Here is a 22,902-nt window from a genome sequence, read left to right on the forward strand (position 1 = left end):
TCCTGTGCGGGCCTGAAGGCACCGAACACATGGACACTGACAGGGAAGTGTCCGAAATGAACCCATGATCTCAAGGCCCATTAAGACAAATGAAGACAAACAATAACACCAACATCAGTTTGTGTGGTTGTTATTTGTGTATTACAAAAGTATTTTTTCTTATCGGGCAGCTGGAATGTGGCCAGACTTACACACCCTGTCCGATGATGGAAGCCACCAAGGGGAACAGAGTTAAAGATCTTATGAAGTTTATTTATGGATTATAGCTGCAGAAAAAAACATACAAGCGTGCTATTGGAAAAAAAAACGTTTTTTGTCACTTCTTTTGACTTCGTGCGTGCGCGCGCAGCCTGCTGACAGGTGTCATCTGTGCGAATAGTTCAGCCATCCACGCGTGTGTGTGTTTGTGTGTGTTTTTTAATTGTGCGTGTCATTTTGGACAATCTGGATGTTGACTTTTCCAGTTTATCTTATTTTATGAAGTTCATTTCACTCTCGAGAATCCCGCTGACGGTGCGCGCGCGCGCTCCCGTGGCCCCTCCCACCCGCAGGGGGCCATGGGGTAGGACGGTGCAGACCTGCACTAAACATCCCGTTTGTTTTAAAAAACGTGAACTGGTATTTATTTTGTGTTGCACCTGCAAGTTGTGCAGCGCTCCATCATCACTGCTTATGGCAATAAACCCATGAAAGTTAATGCGAACGTGTATTATTTTTAATAGTGAGGCAGATCAGCACATTGAGAGCGAGCACAATGCTCCAGGTGTTGGGAAACATCTTCCCAGTGAGAAGTGATGTCTTTACCTCCCTGGCAGGTCCACCCAAAGGAATGATGTGAATGCTGCACTTCGCTGGTTGGCCGCTAGGGGGCAGCATGTTGTATGAACAGAGGATTCATTGATTCACCTGATAGGTCCACTCCACCCTCACGCAGCATCAAGTAAAAGATGAACACACGTGTGTTAAAGTGCAGCTACTCCTGCATATGGTTGGTGAGGTTTTAATGAAGCTTTTTAAAGGAGGAATTAGTGATTTTCTTTTGGCTTCTGATGCTAGTTTTTGAACTATAGTTGTATGATAACATGTGTATGTTCATTTTGACCCATAAAGATGCAGGTTGAGTGCACACACAGCGGGGTTGTGTGGCTTTGCGTTATGAACGTGCTCCACAGGTCCAGTGGACAGGAGGCTCTTTCTTCAGGACGCTCTTGTGGCATAAATTGCCCTCTCCGTGTATTCTTTGGCCCCGTTTCCAATTTCAGATCGCGAGAGGTGATTGCGCCATCCCGCCGAGCCCCCGTGTGTATTTTGGAGGCGGAAGACTGAGACATTTTTTTTTTTTTGCCTTCTATGAATAGGTTATTATGCGGCGCGGCACCTCGGCCGCGGCGGCGCGGGGGTGAAAGCGTCCAGTGTGCACGTCTGTGTGCGCTTTGTGTACAGTTGTGTTTGTGTATATGCGCGTCTGCACGCTATGGAAGCCCCCCCCCCCCCCCCCCCCCACACACACACACACCACACACCTCTCCAGTGTGCAGGGTGTGGAGACGTCAACACCTCCTGCAGGATGTAGTTTCTCATCCTAAAGCGAAACGTTGCAGGACGACTTATTTCTGCTCATGTGACTTTTTTTGGTTTTGTTTCAGTAATCTGTGATCATGTCAATTAAAAAATAAATAAATAAATTTAAAAAGGCCAGAGGTGCTGGCGGACCACTGTGTGTGCAGTCGCACAGATGTTACTGTAAAGTTAAACTATAACAGCGCCCCACCCAACGCAGTGAAAAGACCGATTTAGAGAAGAGAGTGGTGAGAATCTTTCATGTGGAGGAGGAGGAGGAGGAAGAGGAGGAGGAGGAGGAGGAGAGGCCTACAGAGAGGCATGAAAGCTGAGTGTTGTTCAAAGGAGGAGGAAAATCAGAGGGCAATATTTTCTTGACATGGATGTTCCTCAGCTTCATTTGAAAGCAGAGCGCTCCTCAAAGGGCAGTCTGTCTGGGTTTGGCTAAACACAACTTACCCTCCCTCCCTCCATCCCTCCTTCTCTCTCTCTCCGTCTCTCTCCCTCTCTCTCTCCCTCTCTCTCTCCTGGTGAATAGAGCTGCTCTCTGTGGCTCCTGACAGCTCCTTGTGGTGTTTCAGGGTGGCAGCTTTCACCTTGTCCCTTTTGCTCTCCCCTCTGCCATCTTTAGTCATCATTTCCCAGGGGCCCTTGCGGTGATCCAGAGTCACTGAGGTATGGTTAGGGTTCAGGTTCGGGTTCGGGTTCGGGGGGTCTTTTGAACCAGAAGACAGCCGTGAGAAACGAGAAGTCACAGCTGATTTGTTTCTCACGTAACTGCGGCGCTCGAGTGACGACCGCGCCCGTATTTAAAACCCAAACCACAACCCTTTCCTGAACCTAACCCAGTTGTTTCCTGGGAAGACTGAAGTTCACGGCCCGACCGGCTGCGCGTTACGAGCGGAAAAGGACAAATGTTGCTTAACTTTTGTTGGAAAACGCGCAAAATATTGAAATCATGTTAGCTGTGCTTATATTTTACAATATAATGAGTTAACTCGACATACATCTGCTAACTGAAAGGAGCACAGCGAGGTCACCCTTTCAACGGTGATGCTTTAGGGTGTGTGTGTGTGTGTGTGTGTGTGTGTGTGTGTGTGTGTGTGTGTGTGTGTGTGTGTGTGTGTGTGTGTGTGTGTGTGTGTGTGTGTGTGTGTGTGTGTGTTTAAGACAAAGATGTTTTCCACCAGGAAAGTGCTTCTCAGTTTCATAACTTGTATGAGAGTATTGGATGTGGCCTGATGCAGCGGTCCCCATGATGTACTAAGTGGCATGAAGCCTTTCCTCTTTCCTCTTTCCTCTTTCCTCCATCCTCGTTCTCTTCCTGTGACAGTTACTCTCGCCTAACGCAAGAGTTCGGACGCTACGGTCGCTGTCATTAAAGACGCTTTATTAAATATGATGTACGTTTGCTTGACGTAAACACAGTCACAGGGAAGCGCCGCCTGTCTCCAGTATGAAGGTAGATTTGTCTTTATTACGCAAGCAAATTCTTGTTGTCTATCTTGTTTGTAAGTAAATTATCTGACTGCAAATCCCAAATATTTGCTCTCAATTCAAAAATCGGCACTCTCAAAAAATATACGCTCGAGAAAAAAAAACGCTGGAAAAAAAACGCTTGAAAAAAAAATGTTCTCAAGAAAAAAACGGACTCAAAAAGAAATTCTCCCCAAAAAAAAATCTAAAAAAAAAAAGGCTGGAAAAAAAATTGCAAAAAAAACACGCTCGAAAAAAAAACGCTTGAAAAAAAAAACACTAAAAAAAAAACACTTGAAAAAAAAAACGCTCAAAAAAAACGCATGGAAAAAAAAAACGCTCAAAAAAAACGCATGGAAAAAAAAAACGCTCAAAAAAAAACGCATGGAAAAAAAAAACGCTCAAAAAATAATCCGTAAAAAAAAAAAATTCTCAAAAAAAAAAATGTTAATAAAAAACTGTCGAAAAAAACGCTCTCAAGTAAAAAAAACGGACTCAAAAAGAAATTCTCAAAAAAAAAACGCTAAAAAAAAAAACGCTTGAAAAAAAAAACACTCGAAAAAAAAAACGCTTGGAAAAAAAAAAACCCTCAAAAAAAAATCCGTAAAAAAAAAAAAAATTCGCGGAAAAAAAAACAGACTCAAAAAGAAATTCTCAAAAAAAAAAAACGCTTGAAAAAAAAAAAAACGCTCAAAAAAAAAACGCTTGAAAAAAAAAACACTCGAAAAAAAAAACGCTTGGAAAAAAAAAACGCTTGGAAAAAAAAAACGCTCCAAAAAAATCCATTAAAAAAAAACTGTCGAAGAAAACGCTCTCAAGTAAAAAAAACGGACTCAAAAAGAAATTCTCAAAAAAAAAAACACTTGAAAAAAAAACACTCGAAAAAAAAAACGCTTGGAAAAAAAAAAACGCTAAAAAAAAAACGCTTGAAAAAAAAAAACGCTCCAAAAAAAAAACGCTTGAAAAATAAAACACTCGAAAAAAAAATCCGTAAAAAAAAAAAAATTCTCGGAAAAAAAACGCTAAAAAAAAACCGTCGAAAAAAATGCTCTCAAGTAAAAAAAACGGACTCAAAAAGAAATTCTCAAAACAAAAAAAAAACGCTCAAAAAAAAAACGCTTGAAAAAAAAAACACTCGAAAAAAAAAACGCTTGGGAAAAAAAAACGCTAAAAAAAACGCTTGGAAAAAAAAACGCTCAAAAAAAAATCCATAAAAAAAAAAATCTCGAAAAAAAAACGCTAAAAAAAAAAACCTCGAAAAAAACGCTCTCTATTAAAAAAAACGGACTCAAAAAGAAATTCTCAAAAAAAAAAGTCTTGAAAAAAATAATTTGCGGAAAAAAAAAACGCTCGGAAAAAAAAACATTAAAAAAAAAATGCTCGAAAAAAAAAACGCTTGAAAAAAAATTCTCTCAATTCTTTTTTTTTTGACACCACACATAAGGCTGCAACAGCGTAGCCGCGGTTGGCTCCGTACTGTAGTGACGCACTGCGGGATCCATTAATGCCGATACGTGTTGCTGCTGACGGCAGCAGGTTGTGACCCTTTGGCGTCCACATACAAGATGCCTCAACGCCATGTTTCAGTACCGCACCGTCTGCGTGCCTTTCTTGTCCATGTTACACGCTTCAGGACCGTCTGGCAGGAAGGACACGCAGCGCTGCATGCAGCGAGGATGCGTTTTTATCACCCAACCAGGAAGTTAGCATCTCAGCTGTTTTCCCTCCGCGAGGAGCCAATGGGATTCTGCTGCTGGGTTTATTGATCACCGCGGAAAAAACAAAAGTTTGGATACCTTTCGTTCGGAAAGATCATCTTTTATGATTGTCAACGTGAATACAATCTGCAGGAGTAAAAGGCTGTAAAGGAGCTCCACCATGTTCACATGACTTCCTGTCACATGACTTCCTGTCACATGACTTTCCACCACCGCTAAGGAGGACCGATCGTCCTCCAGCGATGGCGTTTTGTCGTCTCATCCACCAGCGGGCTGTTTTCTGACAAAAACCTTCACATTTCTGAAGCAAAGACCGTATTTTAGGCACACATTGACTTCTAAGCGGGAGAAGTGGAAGGGCAGACGCCATGACTCATCTCCGGAGGTTTTTTTAGGACTCGTTTCCCACAGCTCTTAGATCTCACAATGAACTCCCTCGTCAGTTCTTTTGTTAAGAGAAGTAGGCACAACGTTTCAGTTTGAGCTTTCAGATTCACCTCTCGTTAACTCAACTCCCTGAAGTGGCGTCCTTGGTGGCAAGTGATGGCAGCACCCCCCCCCGCCCCCTGACCCTTTAACCCACACCTGGAGAGCTGCAGCGCTCAGGTCTCGGCTGCTCGCTGGCACATGGCGTGCCCTCTACGTGATAATCAACGCCGCGCCGACAAACCACAACCCTCATTTTATACCATATAAATAATGTACAGTCGAATCACCCCCTTTTTTTTACAGCGTGGGTACTCATAATGGATTTTCTGTCTGCGTACAGAAGGCTTTATAAATAAATCCTAACTACAGAGCACCATGTTGAAAATTACTACCTGCAGCAGCTCGTACGCCGAGCGGCCGCGGTCAGCCGGGTGGAAGACTGCAGTTTACTTTACGCCTTCATGTGGGGTTTTATATTTAACTTCTGGTAATGTGCGGCGCTTGCTGGATAGCTTAGGCTCATCTTTTCCCCTCATCTCAGGCCTCTGACTTCTGTTTGTGTGTGTGTGTGTGTGTGTGTGTGTGTGTGTGTGTGTGTGTGTGTGTGTGTGTGTGTGTGTGTGTGTGTGTGTGTGTGAGAGAGAGAGTGTGAGTGTGTGTGAGTGTGTTTCCAGTCATTCCCAAAAGTGGCTAAATTGTTCAATAAATTAGCAGAAATTCCTCCAGTCTTTTAATTTATTTAAACCTGCAGTTCGTGTTTTAGCCACAAGAGGGAGCCTGAATATTCTGTTCTGAGAATTGTCTTCTACTTCGTGTGTAACTTTTATACACGTTATCTCGTCTCAGGATTCATAAATAAGACATGCAATGTTTTTTTAATTTTTTAATTTCTTTACTTTTTAAATGTTTTTTTTTTTAACTCCCAGAAGAAGAAAAAACAAGCCTGTGAAACCCCGTCAACCTGTGGTCAATATTGCACATCCCTCTTGCTCTGTATGTCTAACAATGTGGCCGTTGTGTAAAGGGGAGAGGTGAGGGGTCAGCGTGTCAGCTGGAGTGTGTGTCTAGTATTTGACACAACTGTACCAAAAGAGGACACACGCACGCACACGTGCATAAGCACACACAGAAATCATGAGAGGAAATACAAGTTTTCAGTTGTCGCCTCACACAAGTCTACACAGACTGTGTGCATGAGTTCTTAAATAGTATATATCCCTATTCCTAATATTTAATAACGCTTCATTCTTTCATGTGTGTGTGTGTGTTTGTGTGTGCAAGCGTGTGTGTGTGTGTTTTGTTAGTTAAGTCACCCTGTTAGCTGATAGTATACAGACTGTCTACAATAGCTCAGTTAGCATTAGCATTGTTTCTGTCACTTCTGTGAGCGTGTGTGTTTGCATAGTGTGTGTACACATAAACACCTGCGTGTGTGTGTGTGTGTGTGTGTGTGTGTGTGTGTGTGTGTGTGTGTGTGTGTGTGTGTGTGTGTGTGTGTCATGTGGTTCCTTCCAGCCCCTCAACACACTGTACACTCTCCGTTAGCAGTGAACTTAATATGTTGAGCTCCATCTAGTGGCGGCTGAGGAGAACTACAGTCGTTCAGACGCAGGTTGTCGTGAGATGGTCTGCTTGTTTTGGTCAGTGGGTAAAGGTGAGGGCATCTGTGTTCACCTGTTACAGGACTCTCTATACAGCTAACAGCATGTTTACTGACACTTCTGATTACTGAAGACATGATGTGGGTTTTAGTACTGAAGTCAGTTCTGTGTCTGTAATCGTCTGACATGTTGTTTTGGAGATAAGAGCTACGGCATCATCAATAAACAGCAACATTATTCAGAGTGACTGCTTTAAAGCTCTGCAGATTAAACAACAACATTACATTCTGAAAACATTCAGACTATAACTACCAGGTGCCATGTTTCCTGTCTCAATGGCGGCAGTGTGATGGCGTTTACCTCAGAAGGCCGCAGCCATCTGCGAGCGCTTATGGAGAGAGAGAGAGAGAGAGAGAGAGAGAGAGAGAGAGAGAGAGAGAGAGAGAGAGAGAGAGAGAGAGAGAGAGAGATTTTTCCTGCTGGTGTTCTGTTTTTCTACCTTGTCTAGTTTCATATTTGCCGTCCTTCGTCTCGTGAGCTGTGGGCTATTTCTGTGTGTGTCTGTGCGAGTGTGTACCTCCGTGGCCCCCGTGTGTTATTTCTGTGGGTGTGTTTTTGTCATGATTGTGGTCCTCCAGGCAGGAAGGGCCCCGGCTGCAGATGTGTGTGTGTGGGGGGGGAACAGAGCGGCACATTGTACTGGACGGACTGGGGGAGCTGGAGCTGCAATCTGATCCAGTATCCTGCCATCACAGAACCACGCTGTCTACTGTCACTGCCTGGCGCTCCAACACACACACACACACACACACACACACACACACACACACACACACACACACACACACACACACACTGCACCACCTTTGCCTGAACCTCTCTCTCCCTCCTTTCCTTCCCTCGACCTCTTTCTCATTCCCAGCATTCCTGCAAAAAAAAAGGTTTGAAAAAGTACAAGGGGAAAGTTTGGGAATCGCACACAAAGTCTGAAATATATTTGTAACTTACTTTGTGTGCAGCGGCGATGATGTCATCACACCGGTTCCCTTCCACATAAAGGGTTTTGATTAAAGCAGAAATGCATGTAATCAATGAAGCATTAACACAAACACTGACTTCAGGACGAGGGGAGCAGGTAGTAAACACAATATTACACCTTTTCTGGGTGTTTTTGGACTCTATTGCCATCTGGAAAAGATAATTTTAAATAAGGAACGCTCTTTCAATGTTCATCGCTCTCTGTTTCGGGCGGTTAACAAAGGGCACGGTTCCTCTCGACCTCCTCCTGGCTGCCCTTACGCCCTCCCCTTCCTCCCCCACATGTCTTCCTCTCACTCCACCTCCACTTCCTCTCTCTGGTCTCTGGTGTAGAGTGACGATAATGGGCCGCGGGTCTAGACACATTGAGGCAATAATAACGCACCATTTGCTCCGTCTGAATAAATATCACCACCTGTGTGACTGACTGTTGAAGCCGAGCAGCCCGGGTGTCACCTCAACACGAGCTGGGCTCGGTGAGGTTTAGTACAAACGTGAGGAAACTTCGTATGAGTGCATGATAAAGTATTGTGAGTCTTCTACACGTCTGACAGACCGCTGTGCGTCCTGGTGTGTTGCTGACACACTGCTGTTGAACAGGAGTGATGCGTGCGTCGTATCCGTCGCTGGCTTCGGCCCTCACAGCTCCTCCTCGCCGCACCAGCAGGTGATATATTTAGCAAAGGTGGCCCAAGTGGTGGTGGCCCCTCTCTTTGAGGTAACGCCCCGCTGTGATACACTCTGTTGTGCGTTTAAAACCGGATGAGGTGTGCACGATTGCATAGTTTCTGCAGAAATCTGATGCTAAAAATGAAAGTAGTAGTACAGGCTGCATGGCGTTATCAGATTTTAACACAATCACTGTCTCCGTGAGTGATTTATGAGCTGGAGGTGAACACAGATGAAGATGTGAAGCGGCCTGTGAGGGAGGAGCGCTGCCTCACATCCAAACCAGACCGCTGGCATGAAGCTGCCGTGTCTCAGCTGGACTCTGTGCTAACATTTGGCTACGGTCCGTAAGACACTCAGCGCATTAATGCAGCAGACTGTTTGCTGTGTAAAAAAAAAACACGGTGGAGTAATGTCATCCTGTTGTTAACCTGAGCTCTTTCTACCTTTTAGCGCACGTGAGAGCGGCCCCTCCCTGACTCGCTAATGGTGCTGCAAAAGCATCATTAGCACGCTAGTTCACCCCCTCGACTAGACGTTGTTAGCTCTGTCAACCCAGTTTTCCGTCGTCTGTTTGCGCCGTTAGTTGTTTCCATCAATAGTTGTTTCCATCGCTGGTTGTCTGCACCGTTGGCTGTTTGCACCGCTAGCTGTTTGCACCGCTAGCTGTTTGCACCGCTAGCTGTTTGCACCGCTAGCTGTTTGCACCGCTAAAGGTAAACCCCCGAGTTCAGACCGAGCGTGGAGGAACAGGACCGGTTGACCTCAGCGTGTCAAAATGGAGACAGGATGTGAACCTGGTGGTCCACTCGGTGCGTGTGTGTGTGTGTGTGCGCGTGTGTGTGTGTGTGTGAAATGCTTGTCTATCCTCAAATATTCATTTGACTCGGCACTGTCACGTCAACCGCCACTTGTTCCCTGCTGGATGTGAGCAGAATGGGGGGAACTGTCTGCGCTGCCGGTTCAACTGAGCCCTCCTGTACCTCTCACACGAGGACCTGGACTCCGGCCCGCTCGCTCCGACACACTGCTTCCTTTCTCACGGACGTACAGTGGCGGCCATTGTGGACGTGTATGTGTACCTCGTACCTGCTGCTAGCGAGAACATTTTGAGATCGGCCTGCGAGGTTCACTTTTTGGGTCCTCTGGGCAAAAGTTAGGTCAAAAACCAACAACTACCCTTTTGATTCAGCAGCATTGCATCCCGGTTAACTTTGAACTTTACTGTGATCTCTAATCCGCCTGCAGGATGACAGGCCTCCTGTTCGAGGAAGAGGACGCTCCGTTTTAGCACCTGTCTGTTTAAAAAAGTCTCAAAATACGGCGTGCACCTTGCAAAGGTGGCGCTCAAGCCAAGTCATTCTCATGATGCTGCAGGTGACGCAGGAATCAGGTGTTTTATGATTCACCGACTCTGTGTGCACTTCACAACACAGCCCTGTTTAAGATAAGTGAAGATAAGATAATCCTGTATTAGCCCCTCAGTGGGGAAATTACAGGATTACAGCAGCACTACTCACAAGTAAATAAAGATAAAAGAAATCAAGTAAGAACAGTAATGAAACCAAATGATAAATTAAACAGCGAGAAGACGTATAAACATACTTAAACATAATGATATTGCACCAGGAGATGAATCAAAGTGTCCACAAGTGTTGTAACCTCAGCTGTAGTGTAATTCATGAAGTGTCTCTTTAAGCTATTTGAGGTTTTATGCACACGACAATTAAAAAAACAAACTCCTCCGTCGATGGAGACGCTGCAGATGCTCTAACGTGACGGCGTCTCTCTCCTCCTCCTCAGACCCGGTGGACGTCCTGCGAGCTCTGCAGGTGCCCTCGCTCCCCGAGGGCGTGAAGAAAGTGCCGGGCTTCTGCACATCCCGGCGCTCCGGCAGCCCCGACCACGCGTACCGCATCACCAAGAAGGCCCAGATCTCCGCCCCCACCAAGCAGCTCTTCTCAGGTAAGCTGCCACCGGATGGACGGAGCACGGACAGACTTGAAGGCGGCCATCTTTAAGTTAATTCGGTCGCGTTTTCATGACGTTTAAGGACCCAGAACCATAGAGGACACAGCTTGGTTTAGTTACTTAATATTAATACACACAAGTTGTCGTGCAGGTGTGTATTTCCAGACCTGTTTAACGCCGCTGCGTCGCCGCGGCACGCTTCCAGGACGAGCTCAATTTTTGTTTACGGGTGAATTCCAGCGTGCAGAAACCTGTAATCAGGGTTTCCAGGTTCGCTCTCGGTGTTTTTTTATATATTTTAAACTGAGCTCGTTGGAGGTTATTGAAGCCGCGGTGCCTCTAGCTCGATGGCTCCGTGGATATGAAGCATAATTATGTGTTATGTGCACACGGGGGACTGTGTGGGAGAGCCATAACAAATTAAACTTAAGAACACTGTCTGACGCCTCTGGAGTGAGGCGAGAGAAAGTGCCACTTATGTGGCTGTGAAGGAATCCCTTAAAAGTCAAAGCTGATTCTCAACTCATTTTCTGAGGTTTTCTGCAGCTCCGCCCACCTGTTGTTCTGTGTCCTCGTCCCCTCAAGCTTTCGTTTCCTGGTTTCTTAAAACACTGAAAAAAATGCCGTTTACGATGTCTGAACCCTTTGCTTCTCCCGTCGCCTCTCCCTCTCTCTCTCTCTCCTCCCCTCCCTCGTCGACAGGTCGATTCCCGGAGAACTTCTCCGTCATGGCTCTGGTGAAGGCCCAGGCCGGCCTCCAGGCCTTCCTCCTCTCCGTCTACAGCGAGCAGGGCGTCCAGCAGCTGGGCATCGAAATGGGACGCTCCCCCGTCTTCCTGTACGAGGACCAGAACGGCAAGCCGGCGCCCGAGGACTACCCGCTGTTCAGAGGCGTCAACCTGGCTGATGGCAAGTCAGTAACCAGCAAACGACCAGTTTGTGACTGGTTGAGACGCCCCGATTGGGGTTGTGTGTGTGTGTGTGTGTGTGTTGGTCAGAACGTGCGTGTGCTTTCAAGAGGGTTGGTTTAGACGCTCTATAAATCAGGCCCGTCGTCACAGCACACATTTATTCGCCTCCGGTTCTCCAGGTGGCATCGCATCGCCATCTCCGTCTCCAAGAAAAATGTGACTCTGCTGCTGGACTGCAAGAAGAAGATGACGCGCCCGCTGCCGCGCGGCAACAACGCCCAGATCGACACCAACGGCATCACCGTGTTCGGGGCCCGGCTGCTCGACGAGGAGGTTTTCCAGGTGAGGAGCAACGAATCGGGGACGCGAGGCAGAAAGTCCCAGCATGCCCCATTCAGACAATCTTTCGGCATAAAATACTTTTTTTTCCATTTTTGAACCAAACGACACAGTTTTTTGACTGAAACTCCTTCCTAACAGACCAAGACTTTGTTTTATTGTGATTTTTGTTGCAAATTCTGATTCTTTAGGTCCTAATCTTTCCTAAAAGGTGTCTTATTGACGCTCCAGGAGGCTTTTTTGGGGAATCTGGCTCATATCATGCTGGATGTTCATAGTTACCATCAAAATATCTTTAAAAAGTGATATTTTTTTTGAAGATATACATTTTTTTCCTAAGACTTTGCTGAACAAATACATACAATATACACAAGTATTGTAATTAATTTGGGGTTCCTACGACGACTCAAACAGGGAAAAGAGGCCTGGAGACAAAACTGGTTCCACAGTTTTTAATGCTTTGTGTTGGTGCCACCGGCTCAGATTCAGGCAAAATCAGACTAAATCCTTCAGGGTGGGCAGAAACTCCTCCTCCACCTCTTCTTCCTCCTCTTCCACAGCGTCTCCTCTCTCTGTTCATTCAGGGTTTTCTTTGTTTCACCCTGTAGGGAGACATCCAGCAACTGCTGATCGCCTCCAACTCCCAGGCTGCCTACGACTTCTGTGAACACTACAGCCCGGACTGCGACTCCCCGCTGCCCAAGACCCAGGCTCAGGACCCCAACACATACGTGAGTAACCCCACCGCGGCGCCGGTTCACCCACGAGTCCACAAGTCAACATGGGGAACTTTGTTCCAACCTTTTTAGTGAAATCTTGAGGGTCCTCCCGCCCGGGGGTGCAAATCCCTCCTCCACCTCTTATAAAGGTTTCTGCGTCGTGAGTTCACATCGATCCCGTCGCTGTCAGACTCCAGAGGAGCATCTTTTACAGAGCGGATGAGCTCGGTCATGAAATCTGGAGCTCCCACGAAGCCCAAACTGAATCGGTGGACTCTGTGTTCCTCTTCTGTGGCGCGTCGCTAAACGACAGCGTCGTTCCTGATGGAGTTCAGAGAGTTCATCCGGCTGTTCAGACACCTTTAGGTCAGTTAAATCATGAAAAAAAAATACATAAAGTCCTCCTGAAAACGGAAGACAGGTCCTCAGGTTCAGTTTGGGTCGTCTGATGATGTCATCAAAGTGCTGCCCTCCCTCTCTGCCTTCCCTCCCGCCTCCCCCGCCATCGGCAAGAGCTTGTATCCATCCGCTTCTCCGTCATTTCACACACAGAAAGGTAAGAGGGGAAAGAGGATGATACAAGCCAACGTGTCTCTCCACCCTCCATGTTTTCTCCCCCCCCCCTCTTCCCTCCTCCCTCCTCCACCTCGTGGATTGAAAGAAAGAGAACTTGTTCAATACATAAAACTGATGAAGCTAAATTCTTATTGGTTTTTCCTGGTTAAGTTGAGACATGCAGAGCATGAAGATGGCTTCAAGGTGGAGCCTCTTTGCTTACTGAGACTGGTGGCGCACACATTACACACATTACACACATCACACACATTACACACATCACACACATCACACGCGTTTTAGCGCTCGACACCGGCCCGTTGCATCCATCCAGACGCCATCTTTGATTCACGGAGCTCCCGAACCCCCAAACTCATGTGTTGCTGTTGAGATGCTTTCTGAATGAATATACATCAGTGTGGTTGTATTCATTGGCTTCACCCATTGCTCTGTTTTTTTTTTTTGTTGCTGTTTTCTCATTCATCAAGGTCGTCTCGTGTATTTTTTTTTTTTAATACCAGCACCTGTAGCGGCCATCTTGTCTCCGGCCGGTAGTCCTTGTTACCTCTACTGTTTACAATATATGGGCACTGAGCTTGAGCATAATGAGTCTCCAGAAGCAGAAACTCCATTTCAAAAGGTTTACTTCACAAAAACAAAGTTACAGGAGTCATTCAGAGCTCAACTTGGCGTAACGATCAAAAACTGTTTCGCTCCACCGACGGATGAACCTCAACTGATATAAGTCACGACGTCGTCAGTAACGTAACTTAAAGGAGCATTTCACATTTTTATAAATCCTTAAACACATCTTAATAGAGTCTTTTAGCCGGGGGCACAGACTCCTCCTGATGAATGCAGAAAAAGACAAAAAAAGTCCTTTCATTCTGTCTGTTTCGCCGTCTTGTCCGCCATTGTTTTTATTTCTTTTTGCTGCTTCATCCCCTCTTCCCTCCAACCTCCCGACCTTTATTTACTCCCCCCTTTGCAAATCCTCTCTCCCCCTCTTCACGCATTCCTCTCCTTGCTTTCATGTCGCCGACCCGTCCATCCCCTTTCCATCCTTCCCCGTCTCTCTCTCAGTACTTTGATGAGGAGCAGGATGACCATGAATACCCCTATTATTACGAGGAAACAACGGGCGCTCCCTCCTCCTCCTCCTCCTCCTCTCCCAGGCCACAGGTAAAGAAGAGGGAGAGAGGGAGCGGGGTTAGTGGAAGGAGAGAGAGAGAGAGATGTATGACGGCGATAACTGAGGCTTCACGATGTATGTTGAGCTCTCGAAATAGCTGAATGTCATCTGAATTGGCATCACAAATTCCCTCGCAATATTCGTTTGGGACATCTAAATTTCCACTTCACGCCTCTCATCCCTCCTCCTCTCTCTCATCCCTCCTTTTTTTTGTTTTTTTTAACTCCCGTTCCACATTGACATCTCGCGCCTTGTTTTTTTTTTTACATCGTCTCCGTCGCACAGGATCACCGTTGCTCCTCATGATTTGTGTCATTTTTTTTTACATGTTGTGTCATATATCTGTGTATGTGTGTGTGTTCAGATGTGGCCTAGTGGGAGGGGCACTGGGGTCGGTGGATGCGCTGTGCAGAAAATCTATTTTAAGAACAATTAGTGATTATAATGTCTGAGTTTTGTTCCCGTTTCGAAGCGATGAGCTGCATGATGATCGGGTGTTTTTTTTTGTTTGTGATGACAAACTGAGCATGTGCGAATATAATTTAGCAAAAGTCAAGAGTTCTTGGTCAAATAGTCTTTCAAATGCTTTCCTGCGATGGTTCGGGCGGGGGGGGGGGCATGGATCTGTATTGTGTTGTCCCTTTGCATGATTTCTTCGTTGTCTTTGAAGGATGTCTCCGCATGCTTGTACTTCAACAGTTTTCCAGTCAGCACGAGGATATCAATGCACGTTTCCTCATCTTGGTGTATGCATTCATGGTTGTATCGTTGTGTGTCATACGTGACGTACACATGCGGGTCCTGTGTTGTACATTTGAGGAGTTTCCGGCCGGTTTTTCCTTCAGACTTCATTCACCTGGATGACATCTTTGTTTGTTACTTCACAATGTTAATGTGCATGCGACTTCATCGTAGCAGCACGAGAACTGAGACATGAATTGTGTACTGTTGTTGTTTGTTTTTGTTGTGGTTTTATGTGACTAACGTGCATTTGCATGCTCGCCTGGCATCCGTATACTTCTTCTCTTGTTTGACTAAACAGCAGCAAACCTCCTCTGTAGTTGGACCGCTCGGTGCATTATGAACTGTGTGTGTGTGTGTGTGTGTGTGTTCGTGAGAAGGTACAGCAGGTCGGTGCATCAGTGTGTGTGTGTGTGTGTGTGTGTGTGTGTGTGTGTGTGTGTGTGTGTTCAGCATCAGCTTCACCTGACCAATCACACCCTCAGTGCCTCTGCCCAACTACAGGCTCCAGTTAATTTTAGCGCAAAGATGCTGCTTTGTCGTTTAATATTGGGAATGGCATTACTGGAGAGATCAGCAAAAAACAAAATTAGTCAAAGTCTGGATTTGTAATTTGTTGTATTTTTGCTCACAGTTATCAAACCTTGTCTTAATCCTCTGCTGTATCCAGTAATGCCTGTACAGTCTCAGTAAATCATCCACGCCTTGGCCATCTTTATGTCATTGTTTCTCAAAACATCCACTCTTGTCTTTCTCTCTCCTTCTGTCCATCCCTTGTTTGTGCTTTTCACCCCCCCTCCCGACCCGTCCATGTATCTTCATCTTCCTCCACCATTCTCTTTGTCAACATGCACTTTTACATACTAAACACCGCGTCGACCAAACATTAATTACGGATATTAGAAGAAAGCGCTCAGTGGAAAAGCCCCCACCAAATCCACACCCGTCAAACCCAAACTGGCTTCGGCGAAGCCGGCCAAGGTTGGATCAAACAAACTGGTGGTTAAGACGCCGATGCCAACCAAAGCCGCCAAGTCTTCCACAGCCAAGCCGTCCAAAGCGAAGCCCACCGCGCTACAGGTCCTCCTGTCCAAGATCAAACCAACAGCAGCAGCTAAATCTAAGCCCACCGCGGCCCCAGCTAAGAACGGTAATGGTAAAGCAGCTGTGGAGAAGAAAGCAAATGGTGCAGCTAAAGCCAACGGCAATGGCAATGGAAAGGCAGTCGTGACAAAAACAAATGGCAATGGCAAAGCTACAGCTGACGCCAAGCCTACAGCTCAGGCCAAGGTCAATGTCAAGGTTGTAGTCGAGAAGAAAGTCAACGGAAATGGAAAATCCTCCGTGGAAAAGAAAGCCATTGGAAAATCCACGGTTGTGTCTAAGGCTAGTGCAAACGGCAATGGCAAAGCTGCAGCGGAGAAGAAGGCCAATGGAAATGGCAAAACGACCATTGAGGTCAAAGAGATTAAAGTCAAAGTGAACGGCAAGGCCGAGAATAAAGTCAACGGCGAGGCGAAGGCTAACGGCAAAGTGGTTACTGTGGTAGAGAAGAAAGTCGTGAGTAACGGTGCCGTGAATCAGGCAAAAATTGAAACCACTAAAAAAGCAAAGACTGAGAGTGTTGTAAAAGTAGAAAAGATAGAAAAGACCGTGGTCATTTCTTCTAAATCAGCCGGTAAAGTAGAAGCCACTAAGGCGCCGAAACCCACAAAGACATCAAAAGCCGCCGAACCCACAAAAATGGCGAAGGCCGCCGCCACCAAAGCCCCCGCGGCAAAGACAACTCAAGTCAAAGAGGTCGCCAAAGTCAAAACCGTGGTCACCAAAGTCCCTCTGGTCAAATCAACGACGGTGAGCAAAGTGGTGAAGAACGCCATCGAGAAGGTTTTCGTCCAGAAGAAAGCCGCTGCGACGCCGGCCCCCGTCCGGCCCACTGCGCCCAGACCCACCAGACCCAAGTTGCCGGTGGACATTAACGTCAAGTCGCTGCACAAACCGTTCCCTCCCTTCGGCAAGGCCGTGCTGGGCGGCGCTGCGGTCGCGGCGAAGAAAAATACCAACGGTTACCAACAGGTACAAAAAGAAGGCCCACATCTGGGGCGTCCATAGCCGTATGTCCCGTCTGCCCCATCTGGTCGGTTCCAGGTCTTCCCACCATCCAAAAGGGGCTGCGACAACATCTTTTTGTGTGAAACGTTAATGTCCTGGAACTCCTACATCCCATCATTGTGGGTCTTCCAAGATGTTAACGGTGGATCCTTGATGGTGGAGGATCTGGTCTCCGGGATGGAAGCCGGTTGGTTCATAACGGGCTTGGTGCCTTCTCCTCGTCTCTGTTTGTATATCATATGATCTCTAACGATCGCCCCCCGACTCCTCTATATGATATGACACAGCTGTGCACATGGAAGCATGGCTAATTTGTACAGTTTTCATTGTTCTTTACTTCACTTCACGCTCCTCCCCTTCAAGCTGAAACTGGATCTCAGAAACCTGAATATACACGCTCCGGCACTCCGCCCTCTTTCTTTTCGGGGTGGGAAACCCCATTAACGTCCCGGTGGAATGAATGCGCATGGATTTCTATTGGCACAGAAACTAAAACCCGAGAAAACACAAATACTGTCCCGTTGTATACACAAAGAACACAAGCAACCTTATTCTGTCACTCTGTCGTTCTCTCTCTTTGTTTATTTTGTACCTGTACCTGTGTTTTCTCTCCGACTTCTGCCTCGCCGTCCATATTTTGTATTAAATATGAATAAAGCAGCCTCACAGAAACTAAAATAGCCAAATACAAGTATCCTGTCATAAGGGGGTTCAAGTTCATTACCACAAAGCTGTCGATATAGAGAGACATTGATTGGTTCGTGGTCATTAGTGGGTTGCATCCATTGCTTCTTCATTGAAGCAACTTGTTTCTGTTCTGTGAGGCTGTTGACCAACGGGGTCGTCTCTCTGTTTTCTGGTCTTGGGTGACACTAGACATCCCCAAAAGCATCGCGCCGCGATGTTTTCACCTGAAGGGATGGATAGAGGCTCTCAGTCCTCCTTCCAATGAGAGCAGACCCCTTCCCCCTCTTTCCCTTTTCATGAATTTTGAGTTTTAAAAGCAAAACGTTGTTCAACAATACAATGAAAAAGAAATCTCAGCAAAGTGTATCGTCGCAATGACTCCATGAATCTCTCATCTGGAGAGATTTATAGTTATTGAGATTCTGAAAACTACCTGAAATTTCTTTTTTTTTGGTAAAAAAAAAAAAAAAAAAATGGAGTTGCAATTTTATGAAGCGATCCATTTTTTTTTCTTTTCTTTTCCACTTTTAACTCGAACCTCGAACTAACCGGCGCTCTTCCATTCGGATCTGCTTACCTCCAACCCTGCTCTCCCCCCCAATTCCTGTCGACTTGACCGAATCAGGACGTAGACACTGAATATTCGGAGGCTGGCGGCGCCCCGACAGAGACCGATTATTACTATGAGGAGACGGCGCCAGAGGGTGAGGTGATCGGACAAGAAGAGATCCCTGAGCAGGTAAAAGAGAACTATACACCTGTCAGTCACACAGATTAAGAGTAGATATAGAAAGATATCTCTGGATATATTTGCTCCATTTGCACAAGAGAGACGTTTACCAACCAGCACACTGACGGACACAAGAATAAATGACCCGAGTTGGTGGTGAGCCCAGTCTTCATTAACACAAGTAGTTTTTAGCTCCGTCTCCTTCTCTCTCTCCACCTTTCTAACCAAAACATTGATGTTTTTGTCGGCACCGACCGAGCTTTTTCAAAGAGAATGCACCTCATTCATCTGCTCGCATCATCCAACATTGTTACGCGGCTCCCCTTTTTTATTATTTTCCAATCTAACAACAAGCTTCCTGTTCTCATCTGGAGATCCTCCGTCTGGTCGAGGCGGCGATCTCGACATAAGGACAAAAAATCTTGTGGGAGAAAAAAGGGACCCGCGTAGGAATATTTGATATGCACTTGTTTAACCGCCTCCACAAAGGGAGATGGATGCAATGCATTCTGGTTTGAAAGAAGAAAAACCATCTGAACTAAAGAACACAGTCCGTGGCTCACTTTTTACAGCCCGAAACCATCAGAATGAGAGAGAGTCGCTCACATTTCTGATCTGTTTCTCACAGTTCGCTTTTTTTATTTATTATTATTATTATTATTGGCAATAATCCATATTGTCATCTTTACCGTTTTGTGTGTATTAGCTGACTTTGATGACTGTGTTGTATGAATATTTTAGCTATGTTGAATTGTTCCAGTCATGTATTGTATATTTTTTTGGGACAAATGTTCACTGTTGGTTTCGGTGGGTTAGGTTTGTTTATTCACGAGTCATTCCACTGGATTCACATTTGTTTTTCCAAACGCCCATGGTAAGTGACATAGAAAATAACATAGTGTTGGCTTTGCGTAGCGTAGCCGCTCGCTTTCCACAAAGCGCTTCATCTCAGCTCCGTGTGCCAGACGAGCGTGACCTTCAGATGCAAAAAGAAGAGTTTTTTTTAAACCACACGACGTGATTTCTCCAGGAAAATGTGGAGAAATCATTCGGTCATCGCACACAAGCCGACGAGGACATGCTTTGGTGGAAACAAATCGTATTAAATGCTCAACAATAGACGATTAACAGGAGATTTAAGTTGCAGCATGAAGGCCTCACAGCACAGATGTCTTTTTGTTTTCTGTCCCTTTGTCACTGTTTATTTGCAAAAGGTAAGACTCACTTCTTTCCATATATGCCCCTCTCTTCCACTCCCCATCACTCTGTTTCTCTCTCCTCCTCCGCTAACATTTCCCTCCCTCTTCCTTCCTCCTTCCCTCTTGCGTCCCTCTCTCTCTCCTTTTGCTCGATTCACCCTCTCGCGCCCCTCTCTCTCTCTCTCTCTCGCTCTCCTCTCTGTCCCGTTTTGCGGCTCTGATAAACCCAAACCCAGCCCCAGGTGGAGACAGTGTTGGTGGGAGAGGAGGTAGATGCCGCCAAGGCAGGCGGTGTGGGCGAGGAGGCCTTCACCGAGGAGTATGTGACTGGGGACGTGGGCCTTAAGGAGTACGACTATTCCTACAGGGACTACAGTGAGCCAATGCTGGAGACCGGGGAGGTCGATGCCAACATGGGCCCCGCCCTGTCCGCTGTGACGGACGAGGGAGGCGTAAGTATTTTTGCATCAGAGGCAAAAAAAAAGAAAAAACATAAAGAAAAATCGGTTTCAACCCACTCTGAGTCCTCGTCTGTGTCTAATCGCATTCAACGTCCTCTCAACTGACTTGTTTGAGTTTTGCCATGTCGGTACATTTATTTACACTACCGTTCAAAGGTTTGGGGTCACTTAGAAATGTCCTTATTTTTCAAAGAAAAGCACAGATTTTTTCAATAAAGATAACATTAAATAAATCACAAATACACTCTATACATTGTTAATATGGTAAAAGATTATTCTAGGTGGAAACGTCTGTTTTTTAATAGCAGCAGCATCACCTAGAAAACCCTTAAAACCCTTTTTTTTAAACTTGAAAACCCTTAAAACCCCTTTAAAAACTGTTGAAAACCCTTAAAAAAAAGATTTTTAAAACGTGAAAACCCTTACAAACCCTTGAAAGTCATTAAAACCCCTTGAAAACCCTTGTACAGTGATGTTACACAGCTGAAAACATCTCTGCTGGTGAGAGAAGCTATAAAACTGTTTTTCCTTTGAGCTCCTTGAGTATCTGGAGCTTCACATTCGTGGGTTTATTAAACTCTCAAAATGTCCAGAAAGAGAGAACTTTCATGTGAAACTCTTCAGTCTGTTCTTGATCTTAAAGATGAAGGATGTTCCATGCCAGAACTTGTGAAGAAACTGAAAATTTGACTGTTTTGTCCCTTTTTGGCGCTTCTTAGCCCTGGGTGGCTAATTTGAACCCACTTGGCCTGACGTAGGATTTAGTGACCACTAGCGATTAAATCCCTCACACAGCTCCTTCAACACGTAGATCCAGAAGTTATGAAAAGGAGGACCAGCGATCCTTGACTACCTTTCTATCCTCAAGCTTAAAAATGTCCGTCTCAGCTTCCCACCAAAAGTGTGACGTGAGTAAATTCAAAATGGCCACCGTGCAACTAAGAAATATCCGTAGATCTGTAGAGGCAAACTCAACCTGTCACAGAGACCGCGGTACTTGAATGCATTTTTTTTCACAGGACCAATACGTAGTGCACACACGAGTGGGTGAAATGTTTTTTTTCTTTTAAACGGTGTTTAGTGAGGATCTCAGGAGGAATAGCTCTCAACACGCGAGAAGCTATTCGGGGTCCTGACATGCGGAAACAATCATTTGAACGATCACAAACGCCGCATAAAGAGGCATCTGGAATGCCCTTTATGTGTATGTATTGTTTCATTTAGCGCGCCGCTTAGCCCAGATGATTCTCTGTACACACAAGTAAGGACCAACAAGTTTGGAGAACAGCTGACTCATCAGTATTTGGACGAAAAGCTAAAGCCTTTAACGCAAATCAGGTTTTTATCTCCTCATCCTATTCTCTAGAGTTTGACACAATGTAGCACACTAACCTGCATTCTACGGGTATGTTTGTATTTTTTTCAGTGTGTGTGTGTGTGTGTGGGTGTGTGTGTGTGTCCCTCTATACTGACTACGCTGTGTTGTTGGCTACATGTGTGTTTTCCTCAGGCCGCCGTCAGAGGCCAGAAGGGAGAGAAAGGAGACCCGGCTGTCTTGGAGCCTGTGAGTTACGACTTGTCTTTAAGCAGCTTTACCTGAGCAGGTTTTTTATTTTTATTTTTATTATGAGCCATTATGAATGTCAGGGACCTGAACTCATCACAGCTTAGACACCCTGTAGTTCAAAGCAGAGACCATGACCACCTCAAGGCTGAGTGACGAGCTTCTTTTCCTCCATTCATCTATTTCAATCAATCAATCAATCAACTCATGTGACTGTTGAAAAGGGGCGTGTCCCTCCAGTAGGATGCAGATGTGCTCCTCACTAAGAACATTGTACCAGTTAAGGTGCATTACACAAATGGACATATTGTAGTCTGAATAATGGAGAAATGTCTTGTATTTTTTAACTTTTCTGTTCCTTTTGCCTACAAAGTTTAATTGTCGTCTGACTCCTGCAGGGAATGCTGATTGAAGGACCTCCAGGACCTGAGGGAGCTGCTGTAAGTAAACGATGGGATGTCTTCATTTTGGGGGACTTTTTCCTGATCCGATGATCCTGGTGACAGTGAAGTCTTATGTGGACAGATCATAAAGCCCTCCGAGACAATTTAAATGAAAGGAATCCCTTGTTTTCTATCCAAAAAGACATTTTTACTGACGTCTCATTTCATATGAACGCTGTAGTCTGCTCATCTTTATTTTCTTTATAGTTTCCACAGTTTTCAACGGGTTAACACTCTTTATTGAACATTACTTTTTGGATATTCTTATGCAACACCGTCATCAAAACTGCTCCTGACACCGATGGAGAAAATGGCCGACTCAACGAGTCCGTAATCAGAATACTTAAGATCCTTTTCTTCTTTCAGGGCCCCACTGGCCCCCCCGGCTCCTCTGGACCCCCTGGCTCTGTGGGAGACCCCGGGGAGAGGGTGAGTGTTTTGAACTTCACCTGAAAATAGCGGCGGGCCGGTCAGCGTGAGTCTAAGACTTAGAGGCGTGTTTCCCTTCATCCTCTCCGTCCCGCAGGGCCCTTCTGGTCGGGCTGGTCTGCCTGGAGCTGATGGAGTCCCCGGACCTCCAGGAACCTCCGTCATGCTGCCTGTGAGTCTCATCTTCCTGTGTAGTTCTGTTCAGTACAGATTCCTAAAATACTAGCGTCCTGTTTTGGGACTCGTGGTTCCCTGAAGTCGATGTTTTAGACTTTGTGTTAGATATCTGGAATGATTCATGTGGTTAACACAAAGTAAAGAGATTTGAATGTTCGGTTCTACGATGAGAAATAGTCTG

At 45.8% G+C, this 22,902-nt stretch overlaps 1 protein-coding gene across 1 annotated transcript in view; it reads left to right on the plus strand.

The window, feature by feature from the left end:
• Positions 1-11,175: 11,175 nt before the first annotated feature.
• The window catches only part of col11a2 (collagen, type XI, alpha 2), a 29,213-nt gene continuing 17,486 nt past the window's right edge, over positions 11,176-22,902 (plus strand). The window contains exons 1-9 of the mRNA XM_068575734.1: positions 11,176-11,375; positions 11,553-11,715; positions 12,321-12,443; positions 18,344-18,457; positions 19,884-20,099; positions 21,619-21,672; positions 22,071-22,112; positions 22,482-22,544; positions 22,642-22,716. Of these exons, the coding sequence (XP_068431835.1) occupies positions 11,191-11,375; positions 11,553-11,715; positions 12,321-12,443; positions 18,344-18,457; positions 19,884-20,099; positions 21,619-21,672; positions 22,071-22,112; positions 22,482-22,544; positions 22,642-22,716 (1,035 nt within the window). The 5' untranslated portion in view covers positions 11,176-11,190. The remainder of the gene's footprint in view (positions 11,376-11,552; positions 11,716-12,320; positions 12,444-18,343; positions 18,458-19,883; positions 20,100-21,618; positions 21,673-22,070; positions 22,113-22,481; positions 22,545-22,641; positions 22,717-22,902) is intronic.

Source organism: Clinocottus analis, unplaced genomic scaffold (genome assembly GCF_023055335.1).
Source record: "Clinocottus analis isolate CAN_PGR_092001 unplaced genomic scaffold, fCliAna1.0.p SCAF_14, whole genome shotgun sequence".
NCBI classification, from domain to species: domain Eukaryota; kingdom Metazoa; phylum Chordata; class Actinopteri; order Perciformes; family Cottidae; genus Clinocottus; species Clinocottus analis.